Raw genomic sequence first — 15344 nt, 5'->3', positions numbered from 1 at the left:
CAGTGATTTGCTGCCACCTGCTGGCGGTTTTAATTTCAAATTTCTTTCTTTTCTTTTTTTTTCTTTTTCATGTTTTCAAACACAGCTGGACTCAAATGAAGGTGTAGAACCATCTCAAGGATGATCAGAAGAAATGGACAGCACCTGAGTTAAATATATGAGTGTCACAGCAAAGGGTCTGAATACTTAGGACCATGTGATATTTCAGTTTTTCTTTTTTAATAAATCTGCAAAAATGTCAACAATTCTGTGTTTTTCTGTCAATATGGGGTGCTGTGTGTACATTAATGAGGAAAAGAATTTACTTAAATGATTTTAGCAAATGGCTGCAATATAACAAAGAGTGAAAAATTTAAGGGGGTCTGAATACTTTCCGTACCCACTGTATATATATATATATATATATATATATATATAATACATCTTATTGGGCTGTAGGCTATAAATGTAATTTTTGGGTCATGTCCAGATGCCTTTTTTCACTGGGAATCTATATGAGCATCAAAAGTGGTATTTGCATTGGAAAGACAGTTCAGAAATCCTGCTGCTCACCCTTTTGTTTTGTGTGATTCTAAATAAATGATTTCAGATTTACTCACTCATGAAAGCGTGGAGTGTGATTTTGGTCTGAGTGCTGTACTGTGCACCTGCACCAGGTGTTTGAGGGCTCATCTGATGTTTCATTCACAGGAGCTTCACTCCGATGATCCAAAGGAGTATAAAGCCTACAGAATCAGCATGTTACGCAGGATGGTTGTATGTAGGATCGTGTGTGTACGAGTGTGTGTGTGCGCATGTATCAGAAAACTAACTGGCACTAGTGTGTGTTGCACAGAATCTGAGCTGCGTTGAACTCTAACTGTGTGTTTAACCCACAGCAGTGTGAATCAACACACTTTTTAATATGTTTCTCTTTCAATAACCGGGTGAATCTCACAAAAAACTGTCACCCCAACCAAAAAAAATATGCTTTGTTTTCTTTAAGCTTTTTTTTATTTTTTGACGAGGTGGAATGTGACTTTTCTTTGTGAGATCCCCCCATCTTTGTTACTATTTCTCTATCTTTTCTCTCTGTTTATTGAGTTGCATGGACAGATGAAAGACAGAGCTGCTATCTTCAGATTGTTGCAGAGCTTAAAGATGCTCGGTTGACCTGCTTTGTCCCGATTCTCTAAAATAAACCCTTTATTTAAATATTTTTCACCCTTCTGCCAAAGAGACTCATTTGTCATAGTGTTTCTGTGATTGTCTGATGATGATGATGTCTGTCTCCGTGGTGACAGGATCTTATGGAGCAACTGGAGAAACAGGACAAGACCGTCCGCAAACTGAAGAAGCAGCTCAAAGTCTTTGCAAAGAAGATCAATGACCTGGAAGGTACTTGTCACAGGCTGTGTTTAGAGACTCTGTTCAGGAACATCTTAAATTTACATTTACGATCCTTAATGTTTATATGCATTGATGTTTGTCTGTGTATTGTAGGTGGCCAGATGGATGTGTCTCCAGGACAGACGGCCGACGAGCCTGTTCATCCAGTGAACATTCCACGCAGGGAGAAAGATTTCCAGGGAATGCTGGAATACAAGAAAGAGGATGAACTCAAACTGGTCAAAAACCTCATACTTGGTAAGACACATAGACCTGTAACTGTAAAAATAAAAAATCTATTAAATAATTTAATTAGTTTGATTCCAACTTACCTAATTCCTGGTTCCGTTCATATAAGACCATACTAATAAAAAATAAAAAAACAGACTGTGACTGGTTTGTGCATGTGTGTTTTTGTCAGAGCTAAAGCCTCGTGGAGTGGCAGTGAATCTGATACCAGGTCTGCCGGCATACATCCTCTTCATGTGTCTGCGTCATGCCGACTACATTAATGATGACCAGAAAGTCCGATCTCTACTCACCTCCGCCATCAACAGCATCAAGAAGATCCTCAAGGTCTCAATACACTCTCACAAACCATGCACGTTAAAAATTTTATAATTGAACAAAACTGTGTTTTCATAACAGTCTTAACATATCTTTCTTTCTCATCAATATTTTGTTTTTCTGCAGAAAAGAGGCGATGACTTTGAGACTGTTTCCTTCTGGTTGTCCAATACATGTCGTTTCCTGCACTGCCTGAAACAGTACAGTGGTGATGAGGTGAGATATCACACCTTAGACCAGGGGTCTCCAACCTAGGGCTGGACGATACGGCCAAAATTTATATCACGATATATTTCTTAATTTTAGTCGATACGATACAATTCTGATATCGATATGAACACTATTAAAAAAATCTTCATTAATACTGCCAAGAACACCCACAACAGATGTCTGTACCGACAAACTTATGAAAAATTAATTTGCCAAGTCTATGAAACCTCTTCCTATAAAACTTTAAAAATTTTTAGAAGAAAAAAAAAGCACATAAATTAATGTTCACCTTTTATTTGTATGTAGCCTCCATATAAACAAGAAATGTGAAATCACTGTCAAATAAACATCTCAGACTCACCTTTTATTAATATCTTTAACTTCAAACTATAGGCTAACATACCAGTGAAAAGTTTTTGAACAGTAAGATTTTTATTGTTTTTTAAAGAATTCTCTTCTGTTCACCAAGCCTGCATTTATTTGATCCAAAATACAGCAAAAACTGTAACATTTTGTATATTTTTACTAATTAAAATAACTGTTTTCTCTTTGGATATATTTTCAAATGTAATTTATTTCTGTGATTTCAAATTTTTCATCAATTTTTAGCATCATTACTCCATTCAGCTGATCCATCAGAAATCGTTCTAATATTCTGATTTGCTGCTCAAAAAAACATTTATTATTATGTTGAACAACATTTACATGAAATAGAAATATTTTATAACATTATAAATGCCTTTATCATCACTTTTGATCAATTTAAAGCATCCTTGCTAAATAAAAGTATTAATTTCTATAAATTAACCAAAAAAAAAATGTATACTGACTCCAAGCTTTTGAATGGTATAGTGTATAATGTTACAAAAGCTTTTTATTTCAGATAAATGCTGATCTTTGTATGTTTCTATTCATCAAAGAATCCTGAAAAAAAGTACTGTTTTAAATATTGATAATCAGCAAAACAGCATATTAGAATGATTTCTGAAGGATCATGTGACACTGAAAACGAGTAATGATGCTGAAAATTCAGCTTTGATCACAGCAATAAATTACATTTTAAAATATATTCAAATAGAAAGCAGTTATTTTAAATAGTAAAATAGCAATAATTTTTACTGTTTTTGCTGTACTTTGGATCAAATAAATGCAGGCTTGATGAGCAGAAGAGACTTCTTTAAAAAAAAACAATAAAAATCATACTGTTCAAAAACTTTTGACTGGTAGTGTAGGCTGATTATTCTTATAGATTGAAACAAATGTGCTTCAGCCAGGATAAAGAGTATGAAAAGTGCTCTGAGTTGCTGCAGAACAAATTGAGCAACAACAAAAACATTGCTGGAGACGGGCTTATTATTGAAAATGCAAACTGATTGTCTGCCAGCAGGAGGCGCTGAGAGCGGCAGAAACATCGTTTTCCCCGGTAACGGCTGTAATCAAAGCAGCTCAGCTCATGAACGCTACTTAAAATAAAAATGCCATCGAAACTTTTCTGAAGACAGTCGGTTCCCTTCAGAGATACATTCATATAAAACACCCACGCCACGTTTTGAAACGAAAACGAAATCAAACACCACAAATAAATCAAGCTGACACTGGTAATGTATATCGAAATATCGGAAATGTGTTTAAAAATCATATCACTGTTATTGAAAAAAATATATCGCGATAGAAATTGAATTGTTGTCCAGCCCTACTCCAAACGTATTTTATGCGGTAGCTACTTTTTAAAAATGAATGCGGCTGAGAGCTACCAATGTTATACAATACTTAAATCTCTTAAATATAAATCCAAACTGTTATGCACGGCATTGTTAAAATGTGCTGGAAATATTTTAAAAAAGTACTAATACACACACTGAAATCATTTTTGCAAGTTTTATGACAAAAGCCAACAAATAAAATTAGCACAAATTACAGGCCTCTCGCATCTTTTTAAGTGGGAGAACCTGCACAATTGGTGGCTGACTAAATACTTTTTTGCCCCACTGTACATTAGATCCTTGTATTAGGTCTTAAAGTGAATGCAGCCTAAAATACCTGCTGGTGTTTGTGTCCTTAATGTTAATTAAACAACAAAAGAAAAAGAGATAATCACTCACTGCTATTTACTGAATAACTTTTATAGATTTAATAAGAATGAATCTATATTTGAGTTATACAAATACAGATGAAAGAATGAAGAATGATGTTTGGAAGTTGTTGTAAAGAATGCATCTATAACCTCTTAGGCTTTTATTGAAAACGACTATTTTTGTTTTTTGTGTTTCTTCATGCAAAGTGTTTATATATATATATATATATATATATATATATATGTATGTATTTGTCACAACAGTATCTATGTCTATATTGCACAATCAAACCTTAATATCATTCCTATTAAAAGGTTAACCAATTTTATCTCCTGTTATAATGAGTTTGGAAATTTTAGAGAAATGCTCAATTGATGCCTTACAGTAAACAGTAGAATATAGTACTTATGATATTAAAGCTAAATTAAGCCAAAAAAAATCAGCAGACTAATATGACTAAAACTACATTTTAGTCAAAAGACTGTGACTGAAAAAATAAAACTCCAGTAAAAATGAACTTTGCACACTGAGGGCCCTTTTAAACCAAGCAGCTTTCTGTTGGTTTGCATGGTGAATTAATGTGATCTATTTGAATATGAGACAAATTTGCATGGGGAACATTTTCGCTCTTATCTATTTTTAACCAAACCAGCATAAGTGACATTAATTGTTAGTGAATGTAGTCAAGAGATTCTTTTGTTTGTTTTTTTAAGCTCCTGCTTTTAATGGATGGAGATTGTTTTATTATTTAATAGTGATTATATTCACAAAAAGCAATTTGAAGCTGGTGAAACATTCTAAAGCCATGAATAGAATAATTTTATATACACAAAGATAGTGTCCAAAATGCCCAATTGCCCATAATTTTAAGCACAATATAATTTCTTATCTTGAGAGAGCGTTTTGTTTAATCACAAACAGCTGGAAGTGTCTGGGAAAAGTCATTGAAAACTCTGGGAATCCTGAACATTACCCAGTGATGACCTTTATCTTCGTTGTATATGTGGCCACAGTTGCTCTCTGTCTCCAATGTTTTTCAAACAGAATCAACACTTTTTCCTTCCTCTCTCTCCAGCAATTCATGAAGCATAACACTCCTAAACAGAACGATCACTGTCTCTCCAACTTTGACCTGGCCGAGTACCGGCAGGTTCTGAGTGATCTGGCCATTCAGATCTACCAGCAGCTCATCAAGTGTATGGAGAACATCTTGCAGCCCATGATCGGTGAGTATGTGACCTCTGGGTGCCGTTCTATCCATCTGTTTCTCTCTCCCTGCGTATTTATCCCTCCGTCTGTTGCTCTCTGCAGTCTCTGGCATGCTGGAGCATGAAACCATCCAGGGTGTGTCCGGGGTGAAGCCTACGTTAATCTAATTAATCGCAAATTAAATGTGACTGTGACAATACCCAGATCATTTAAAGCCATTATTGTGTTAAATGAGAAAATATACATTACAAATTATAGCTTTAGAAAGAAATATTTTATTTGATTCAAAATAAAATGTATTACACATAAACGTTTAGGCTACATAAACTATGGAACATAAAAGAAGATAATTTGAGAAACATCTCAGTATTTTTTTGTTCATACAAAGAAATTCAAACTTTGTTACCAACATTATGTTCCACAAAAGGAAGGTTTGAAAGGACATAAGAGTGAGTAAATGATGATAGAATAAAAAAATAATATAAACTATCCTTTTAATGTTTTTATTCATTATTATTTGTATTATTATTATATATATATTTTTTTTATGAAATTATACTCCAAATAAGAAACTAAATCTGCCAGTGGCGGTAAATGTCTTTGTGTCATTCATTCATTTGATTCTTTCAAACAGCTGATTCATTCAGGAATTAAGTAAACGGCTCTCTCAATGAATGGGCCTTTGAATCATTGGTTCACAAGATTCATTCAAAACGAGAATTCATTCAAAAACTAAACACCGCTGTGTTGCTCACAGATGCACAACAATTCTGCTATGGCTATAAAGGTAATATGTTCTCTGCAAAATTGAACAAAGACAGATAATATTGCATTTAAAATATAACAATATCAACTTCATATTTACTGAATTGTTGTATAAAATCACATTTAAACTTGTGATATTCAGGACAAAATCAGCACTCGTGTAATACTGCTCTCTCTGCTTGTGTGATATCGCTTATCATATGATATAAATATGAATCAACAACTCATACAGGGGCATTTTTTTGCACCAATATCTTAAATTTGAGTAATTTATGGAGTTATCATATTTGTCAACAGTCAACAAGATGACGTACAGGTCTGGGGGTGGGGCCAGTGCGTTTACTGCGTTAAAATATTTTAATCGCGTTATTTTTTCATAACTAATTAATTGCTAACGCGTTAAACTGACAGCCCTAATTAAAATATATTAGAATACAAAACTGTTATTTTAAATTGTAATAATATTTCACTGTATTACTGTTTTACTATATTTTCTGCCACCTTGGGGGGCATAAGAGACTTCTTTCAAAACTAAAAAATCTTACAGACCCTAATCTTTTGGAAGATTACATTTTATGTACAGTTAGATCAGGATTGTTGGCCATATTTTAGTTTTATATGTGTGTGTGTGTGTGTGTGTTCAGGTATAACGTGAGTCAGCTGGAGGAGTGGCTGAGAGATAAGAACCTCATGACATGCGGTGCGAAAGAGACGCTGGAGCCGTTGATTCAGGCCGCACAACTACTGCAGGTCAAGAAGAAGACGGATGAGGATGCTGAGGCCATCTGCTCCATGTGTAATGGCCTCTCTACAGCACAGGTAACAAGCAAACCAGACTGCATTTCAAATGATCATGATCTGTTTTTATTTGTTATAGACCACTTGATTCATTTTCCATGTTTACCATTTTAGTTGTGTGAGTAGATTTCATACCATCCAGTATTAATTATTTGAAACAGACAATTTTTTACGTTTTTTAACATTTCAGGCCTGCTAATGTCGCTCACCCATGATCAAACATAATGGCCTGCTTATTGTAGTCGCTCATTATTTTTTTAAAGGGGTGGTTGATTGCGATTTCACTTTTTTAGTTAATGTGTAATGTTGCTGCTTGAGCATAAACAATATCTGCAAAGTTACGAAGCTGAAAGTTCAATGCAAATGGAGATATTGTCTTTTAAAATTCTGGCAGTTTAATGCCTACAAAAACGGCTGGTAGGGACTACAAGAAGTTACTTCCCGGGTTCGTGACATCACAAACCCAGATAAACCCCGCCCTCGGGAAAAGGCAGCAAAGGGGGCGAGGCCATGCTGCACTGCTTTAGAGAAGAGGAAGAGAAAACTAGGGGTGCACGTAAAAATCTATTCATATATGAATCGCGATTCTGTCTTCTAACGATTCTAATGGATTCACAAGTTTCAAAATCAATGTTCTAAAGCAGCGGTTCTTAATATTGTTCCTCGCGTCCCCCTGCTCTGCACACGCTCTGCATCTCTCCCTCTCTCTCTCTCTCTCTCTCTCTCTCTCATTCAGCTCAGCTCCATCAATGAACTGTTCCAATTATACACTTATTTTCACATAGCTGGGAGAAGCGTTATACATGGACACGCGTGCAGTTACCGTACTGTATTAAAGCTTTAATCAGGATAAAACCGTATATTAAAAGCTAACATAAGCAGTAGCATTTACAAATAACAGCATATCTAAAAGTGTGAGAAAAAACATAGGCCAACCATTAAAAGCCATGCTTGCACAGGTTCTGCGTGATGCTCTTCAATAATATCCTGTTTCTCAATTGGGCTCAAACTGATAAGCGATATTAAGGACGCCGTTGTTTACAATCTAACCGGAGCACATGCCGCTGAGGTGAGGGGTAGGACGTTTAGTTAGAGGCGGTTTAGAGAACCGCACTAGAGGCGGTTTAGCCAATCACAACACACTGGGCTAGCTAACCAATCAGAGCCCATCGCCTATTTCTGAGGGAGGGGCTTCATAAAAAAATGAAAAGATCAGCCCGTTTCTCAGAGACGGGACAGAGTGGTGTGGAATAAAGGTAAATTATGTGAAAAATAATGAGTTTTTTTTTTTTAAACGAAGCATTAACACGTTAGACTTAAACCCCTTTAAAAAAAGAGTACATTACAATAATTTCAAAAATCAAATTTTCAAATGGTACTTTATAGAGCATTTCACAATATGCAAAGCTTTGTGATATCCCATGAGATAATATTTTTGTATTAAAGATAGATAAAATATTTATTTACATATTTAGCTATTTCAGTGCATTGTTCATGACTATTTCAATTTAAACGATTATGATTTACATTATCAACCAAAATGTTATTTAATGGTTTTATTTTCATGTTTTAGTGTGGTAATGTTTCCAAAATAAGGGGAAAAAAACACCAGATACAGGACCATGTCTGAATGTTTTATAATATTATTATAGTTATGTTGTTTTTGTCATTTTAGTGATTTTTGTATTTTTTGTCGGTATCATTTTTATAAATTTTTTTTTTTGTAATTTTAGTACAGCAAATTTAACTAAATGGAAATGTTGAAATAAAACTTTTTTATATTTTTAATTGAATTTTATTTTATTTTAAAGTAATGAAAATGTTTTAGTTTGGTTTTAGTTTCAGTTTATCATACCCCTGACACAAGTGACGTGACATGTGACATGTGGCCAAGTATGGTGTCCCATACTTGGAATTAGTGCTCTGCATTTAACCCATCCAAAGTGCACACACACAGCAGTGAACACACACACACCGTGAACACACACCCGGAGCAGTGGGCAGCCATTTATGCTGCGGCGCCCGGGGAGCAGTTGGGGGTTCGGTGCCTTGCGCAAGGACACCTCAGTCGTGGTATTGAAGGTGGGAGAGAGCGCTCTAACCTTTGGGTTACGTGTTCGACTCTCTAACCATTAGGCCACGACCTCCCCTACACCTACCTACCTAGGTGTAGACCTGACACACACACACTTTCATCATTTCTTCTTTTCTGTCCAGATTGTGAAGGTGCTGAACTTGTATACACCTGTCAACGCGTTTGAAGAGCGTGTGTCAGTACTGTTCATAAGGACAATACAGGTATGTTTCATAACTCAACCTTATAATAGTTCTTGTGCTTTTTAAGTCAATCTACTGCATGTTTGTCTATGTGTTTCCTCTGCCAGACACGTTTACGGGATCGAAAGGAGTCGCCTCAGCTGCTGATGGACACCAAACTCATCTACCCCGTGACCTTCCCCTTTAACCCCTCCTCCCTGGCCCTGGAAACTATTCAGATACCCGGCAGCCTCAATGTGGGCTTCCTCACTCGTGTGTAGACCTGTCAATCACCTCACCTCAACCAATCACACGGCAGGAACAGGCAGCCAAAATATATAAATAAATAAAAAATAATGATTATAGGTAAATAAGCCACACACTTAAAGAGAATGCAATTTAGATCATGTCATCAATCCTTCGTTTTGCACTTCTTCATCATTTTTATTTATTCAATAAAAGAGTGAATCTCACGAAACCTGTCAAGTATGTGTTCAGCTCACAATTGACCCCACAATCAAAAGAAACTATTTTGCTTGAAGAAAATTAAGCTCATTAAGACAATTAATATTTTGACATTGTGATGCTATTTTAATGACATTTAAGCACTTCCTCCCAAAATTCTGATTACTGAAATGCAAAAAGAAAAAGAAAAAACTCATTTTAACTCAATATATTATTGACATTGTACAGTGTTTGCTAATATATGCCGATTAAATTAAATAATTGGAATTCACTTGATTGCAGTAATTAATTAATAGTGATTTTTTTTATGAATAAAAAATATGGTATTATTAATGAAAATCAACATTGACAATAATGTCAATAACAGAAATGCTCAAAACACATATCCACAGCAGCACAATACAAAATAATAATAATAATAATAACCCAGTACTGACCTGGATATTTTTGTGAGATTCACCTTTTAAACTAATATTTCAGAGATGTTTCACTTAATGAACGTTACGAAAGGAAGAATGAAGGTCAAAATAACTCATTCTAACACTAATGCCTTTTCATATCACAACCAGAATACGTTCAGGGGGCTGTATAATCTTATACATTTATAAATATCTATGAATATGTATGATGCTAGGATATTTTATTTATTGCTTTACCCTACCAGATTTTTTTTTTTCTCTCAGATGCTAGCTAACATGGATATCCAGTTGCGGAACATACTCTAGTCCTCTGCACTCATCCATATCAGATTAATAACTTAGTCTCAGTAAAAAAGCTCAGCTGACTTCATTAACGTAGGTGTTTATTTGTTAGTAGCATGTGGTGATGTTGATTAGCTAGTAAATAGTCATGTCTGGTGTAATTCTGCCGGAAAGAAAACTTTACATCCATGCACTGTCCCAGAGCTTATTTCTTCCTCAAGAGCTTCCTCAAGCTTACATCTCTGATCTTCAGGAATCATTTCCAAAGAGATGGTACAGTCCAGACCCAGTGCATGATGGGATTGTTTGGGTTTTCATCATACGAACATATCAAGAGCATGAGATCCGTGTTCCACAGGTTTCAGCAGAGCTGGAGCTAGTTCAGGTGAGATCTAGACTCCTAAATGAGGTTTAATGACGTTTCAGATGGTTTGGGCCCTCCACCATTCTACTGTTGGGTGAATCTCATGAAGAAATGTCCCAGTGAAATATGAAACGAAATTCAACTGAAAACATATAATGCATTGTTGCATTATTTTTAGGATAATTAAGCATGTTTTAATCCCAAATTCTCACTATTGTAGTGCAGTGATCCTTACTTGTGTACTTTACAATTTAAATAACATAATTTATTATTGTTTGTATTACAGTAATGAGAATTGATGGAGAAATTGGCTTAATTGTGCAAATGGGCAATAAAAAACTACTGACTCTCTCAACACATGAAGATGTTTATCAAAAACTTGCTGTTATTTATTTCAGTATTATATGTTTTTAAAGGTTCGAACCGGCTGTTGATTTTATGGCATGTGCTGTTGGATGAGTTCATATATATGGACAAATTTCATTTTGTCGCTTGTTTTGTTTTGCCGTTTGTCTTTTGTGTTCACGTCTGGCTGGATATCAGTATTATCTTGAATGTGTCAGGCAGCTTTTATTGGAAAGCTGTTTGTTTTGATCTGTAACTCCTGAAATTAAAGCAGTCACCTTAGTGCAGCCATGCATTCCATCACACACACACACACATAGACATTCACACACCCTATTATTATATATTATATTATATTTTTTAAGTTTTAGGGTCAGATGATGCATGTTGATACTTTGTTTCATCTGTCTACTGCATGGGTTTCATCTTTAAAATTGTCCACACTAGTTCAGTGTGTTATTGGCCATTAACACACAGCTTTGGCTCTAAATAGAGAATCTTTTTCCATTTCATTGTAGTGCACTGGGATTTTATCATGCCTTACTGTAGTTATAGTCCATCATGTATCACGCAGAGCTTCTGTATCATTCTATCAGTCTCAACTGCTTTCTGATGGAAATCAATGTTTGTTATGCATATGTCACAAGACAAGTGTGTGTGTGTGTGTGTGTGTGTGTGTGTGTTTGTTTGTGCACATACATGACAGTGCATAGACCACTCAGTTAAATGGATTTTGTTTACATCATTTTAGAGTTTTTTGTCATATGGATATTTTTTACTGGAAAGCAAGACAAAAATAGCGATCAGCTTTTTTTTTTTTTTTTGCAGTGTATTAATATTCAGTTCAGATGAGCACGGCTGAAATCAAGTTCAGCATTCAACATCTCAATTCTCATCAGTGTACGGAATCATTCAGGAGTTTTATGATCATGGGACCATTGTGTGTGTGAACTTTGCTTTTTTATTGTGTTAGTTCAGTTCTTACGGAATTCAAATAAAAATGGTTGGAAGATGTACAAATGCAATTTGATAAAAATGCATATCACTTCAAATGGAAAATAATGAAGTTGTACTGGAACACAAATGAAAATGTAAAAAAAAAAATTTGAATGTTAACATGTTTGTACATGGTTTTATTTACAGTACATTGTCATGTTTTAGATAAAGCCTTACCTCTGAATGGACGACATGTCAATGTAACACATTTGTTTCTCTGTGGTGTTTCATATTCTGTTAATTTGCTGTATTGAAATTTGTGAAGTATAAACCTATAATATTCCTGTTGAAATGGGTATAGATTTCCAAATGCCTCTTAAAAAAATTGATTTGCACATTTTAAAAAAAATCTCAAGACTTGTCGCACCGATCCAACAGCCCTGTTTTAGTCTTTAGTCTCAGCTCTAGGTTCTGAAGTGGATTGTAAAAAATGACTTTCGCATTACATCAGCTAGTCCACAGTCTGATGCTCACTGTATCACGATCAGCCTGCTCTCATGCTTGTATAAAAAGCTTATGCAGACATTGATAATTGCTGTAGTAATGCAGATCAGTTGAACATCTCATATGTTTGCTTCTCCTTCAGCGTGTTCAGACAGCATTGGGCTAGTTGGGGTCTTGGGGGGTGGGGGGCGTCTGTTACTGAAGGACCAGAGAGTTTGTAGTTCCTGTAGCTGTAATTATTTCATGTGATCATCAATGCAGTTTCATGGAGTGATATACTAATGTCAAAAGCTGTTCAAGTCAAATAAATGAATTCAGCACTATGTGAATGTTTTTTTTTTTTTTAATGGCATTACAATACCATTTAACATATTACTGTAAAATGGCAAACCTGGATACTTTTGGAGGATAACAAGGAAGGACATGGAAAGAATGTTCGGCAACACTATAGTATAGGGACCAATTCTCTCTATTAACTAGTTGCTTATTAGCATGCCTATTATTAACATATTGTCTGTTTATTAATACTTATAACGCACATTCTGCATGACTAAATTCTACACCCCTAATCCTACCCAATATCTAAAGATAACAACTACTTTACTATTAATAAGCAGCAAATTATGAGTTTATTAAGGCAAAAGTTGTAGTTAATGGTTTAAGTAGCGAGAATTGGACCTTAAAATAAAGTGACAGAATGTTCATGTATCGGTCAGCACACCTATCATTCAATTATTATTGCTACTTCAGTCTGTGTGCATTGAATTTATTTAATACACGAGTTTCACAATTTTAGTTGAATTACTTGAACTTTTCCATGACATTCTAATTTATTGAGATGCACCTGTACTTCTGTAAGTCTGAGTTAGAATAGTTTAAGGTTCTATTCTCACTATTAACTACAACTTTTGCATCAAAACTTAATAATTAGTTGTTGAGTTTAGGTATTTGGTAGAATTAAGGGATCTAGAATAAGGTAATGCAGAATAACACATTAATATGTGCTTTATATAAGCACTAATAAACAGTCAATATGCTGGTAATATGCATGCTATTAATAGTGAGAATTGGTCCTTAAAATAAAGTGTTACTGAATAGTTTGCAAGACTGTGATTAAACCATGGTTAAGATATGAAACATTTGCAGCATTCAATTAGACTTGGCTATTTCTAATACAGATCTGGGGAAGGCTTCCAAAATGTGTGGTCATCATAATTCTTAAATGAAGAGGTTTGGAGCAAACGACTCTTTCTAGAGCTGGCTGCTCTATCAAACTGAGATATTGAGAGGACAGCTGTGGTAAGAGAGGTGACCAAAAACCTGATGGTCACTAGTGAGCTCCAGAGATCATATGTGGAGATAGGAAAGACTTGCAAAAGGACAACCATCACTGCAAAACCATCAACTGCAGTCAGTGATGATCCAATCCATTTTCTATGGACAAAATCAAGTCCTGCCCTATATTTTTTCTTAGAAAAGTCTTTTCACTCAGATATACTTCTCAACACAGAAGAAAATACAATAGCAACTTATGTTTCATGCTGACATTAATCTTCCTATGTGCTAAACCAAACTAAAAACTTGCCGTTTCCTAATAATTTTCAAATCACATAAGTATTGTCAAACTTGGTGAACCTCCAGGTCAGAAACTTTCTGTGGCATATCAATATCACATGCTGGATGTCAGTGATTAACTTTGAGATACAAGCTAAGGCGATAAATGGCTTGTGGTTGATAAAGCAGGGAAATTAATGATATGACTGATATGATCATCTGGAAGTGACACACTTTTTCCCTACTTCACTTATTTCTGTAAGTGAAAAAACACACATGAAGGTTAAATTCCAATAAAACATCTTACTTTCTGGCCAGTCATCAAGCTCATCATTAACCAGCACTAGTTTGGGTAAAATTTTGTATTGAATAGTCTACCATTTACTCACCTGTTATTCATAGACATTCATTAAAAAAAGGAATGTTTCAGAATTTCAGAAGCATACTTGTTGCAGTGATTTTAAGACGTTCAACAGTGTTTGTATGTTTTCATATTACCATTTTCATTTAATATTACTTTTGGTGTAGTATAGCAATTTTCAATCAAATATGTATAACAGTCAAAACAATTGCGAAACATTAATTAAAAATCACAGTTGATCTATAAATACAAAAATATTAAAGGGGTCATAGGATGCCCACTTTCCACAAGTTGATATTATTCTTTAGGGTCTTAATGAAAAGTCTGTAATGTAGTTTGGTTAAAATTTCTCAATGGTAGTGTAAAAAAACACCTTTTTTTACCCTGTCAAAAACAGCTTTTTTCAGATCAAGCCGTTTTTGTAGCATTTTCCTTTAAATGTTAATGAGCTCTACTGCCCCCGCCCCTCTCTTCTGAGCCGCTCTCAGAGAGATTGTTTACTTTAGCCGCATTCATCATGAAACTTGCTAATTAGCACATTATTAGGAAAGGCGATTTGCAATGATTCATTACAAAACATTATACTCACTTCTTCTGTATATGTGGCTGGATCATGAATTATTCATGCGAACATAGACACATTTATGTAGAATAGGGGCGCATTCCCTTCAGAAACAATGTAATCCACTGTATCTTCAGCGGCTCTGATGTCTGGAGCAAATAACAACTGCTATGTTCATTATTACATCCAACAACAGAACACCTCAATCGCTTAGGAGTCATTCTTGTCTACATCTGCTCCAGCGGTGAAACAATGGCGGACTGATGACAGCTCACTCAGGGCAGGTCTAAGGTAAGATGCCAGT

At 35.0% G+C, this 15344-nt stretch overlaps 1 protein-coding gene across 1 annotated transcript in view; it reads left to right on the top strand.

Annotated features, from left to right (window-relative positions):
• Positions 1 to 12878, top strand: part of LOC107588547 (unconventional myosin-Va-like) — an 83640-nt gene extending 70762 nt beyond the window's left edge. Inside the window, exons 32-40 of the mRNA XM_016276683.1 lie at positions 1284 to 1377; positions 1483 to 1626; positions 1790 to 1944; positions 2062 to 2151; positions 5296 to 5446; positions 5532 to 5586; positions 6839 to 7013; positions 9210 to 9290; positions 9377 to 12878. Of these exons, the coding sequence (XP_016132169.1) occupies positions 1284 to 1377; positions 1483 to 1626; positions 1790 to 1944; positions 2062 to 2151; positions 5296 to 5446; positions 5532 to 5586; positions 6839 to 7013; positions 9210 to 9290; positions 9377 to 9529 (1098 nt within the window). The 3' untranslated portion in view covers positions 9530 to 12878. The remainder of the gene's footprint in view (positions 1 to 1283; positions 1378 to 1482; positions 1627 to 1789; positions 1945 to 2061; positions 2152 to 5295; positions 5447 to 5531; positions 5587 to 6838; positions 7014 to 9209; positions 9291 to 9376) is intronic.
• The last annotated feature ends 2466 nt before the right edge of the window (positions 12879 to 15344 follow it).

This window comes from Sinocyclocheilus grahami, unplaced genomic scaffold (assembly GCF_001515645.1).
Source record: "Sinocyclocheilus grahami isolate Dianchi unplaced genomic scaffold, SAMN03320097.WGS_v1.1 scaffold105.1, whole genome shotgun sequence".
Lineage (NCBI taxonomy): Eukaryota > Metazoa > Chordata > Actinopteri > Cypriniformes > Cyprinidae > Sinocyclocheilus > Sinocyclocheilus grahami.
This window is presented reverse-complemented; position numbering and strand designations above follow the sequence as displayed.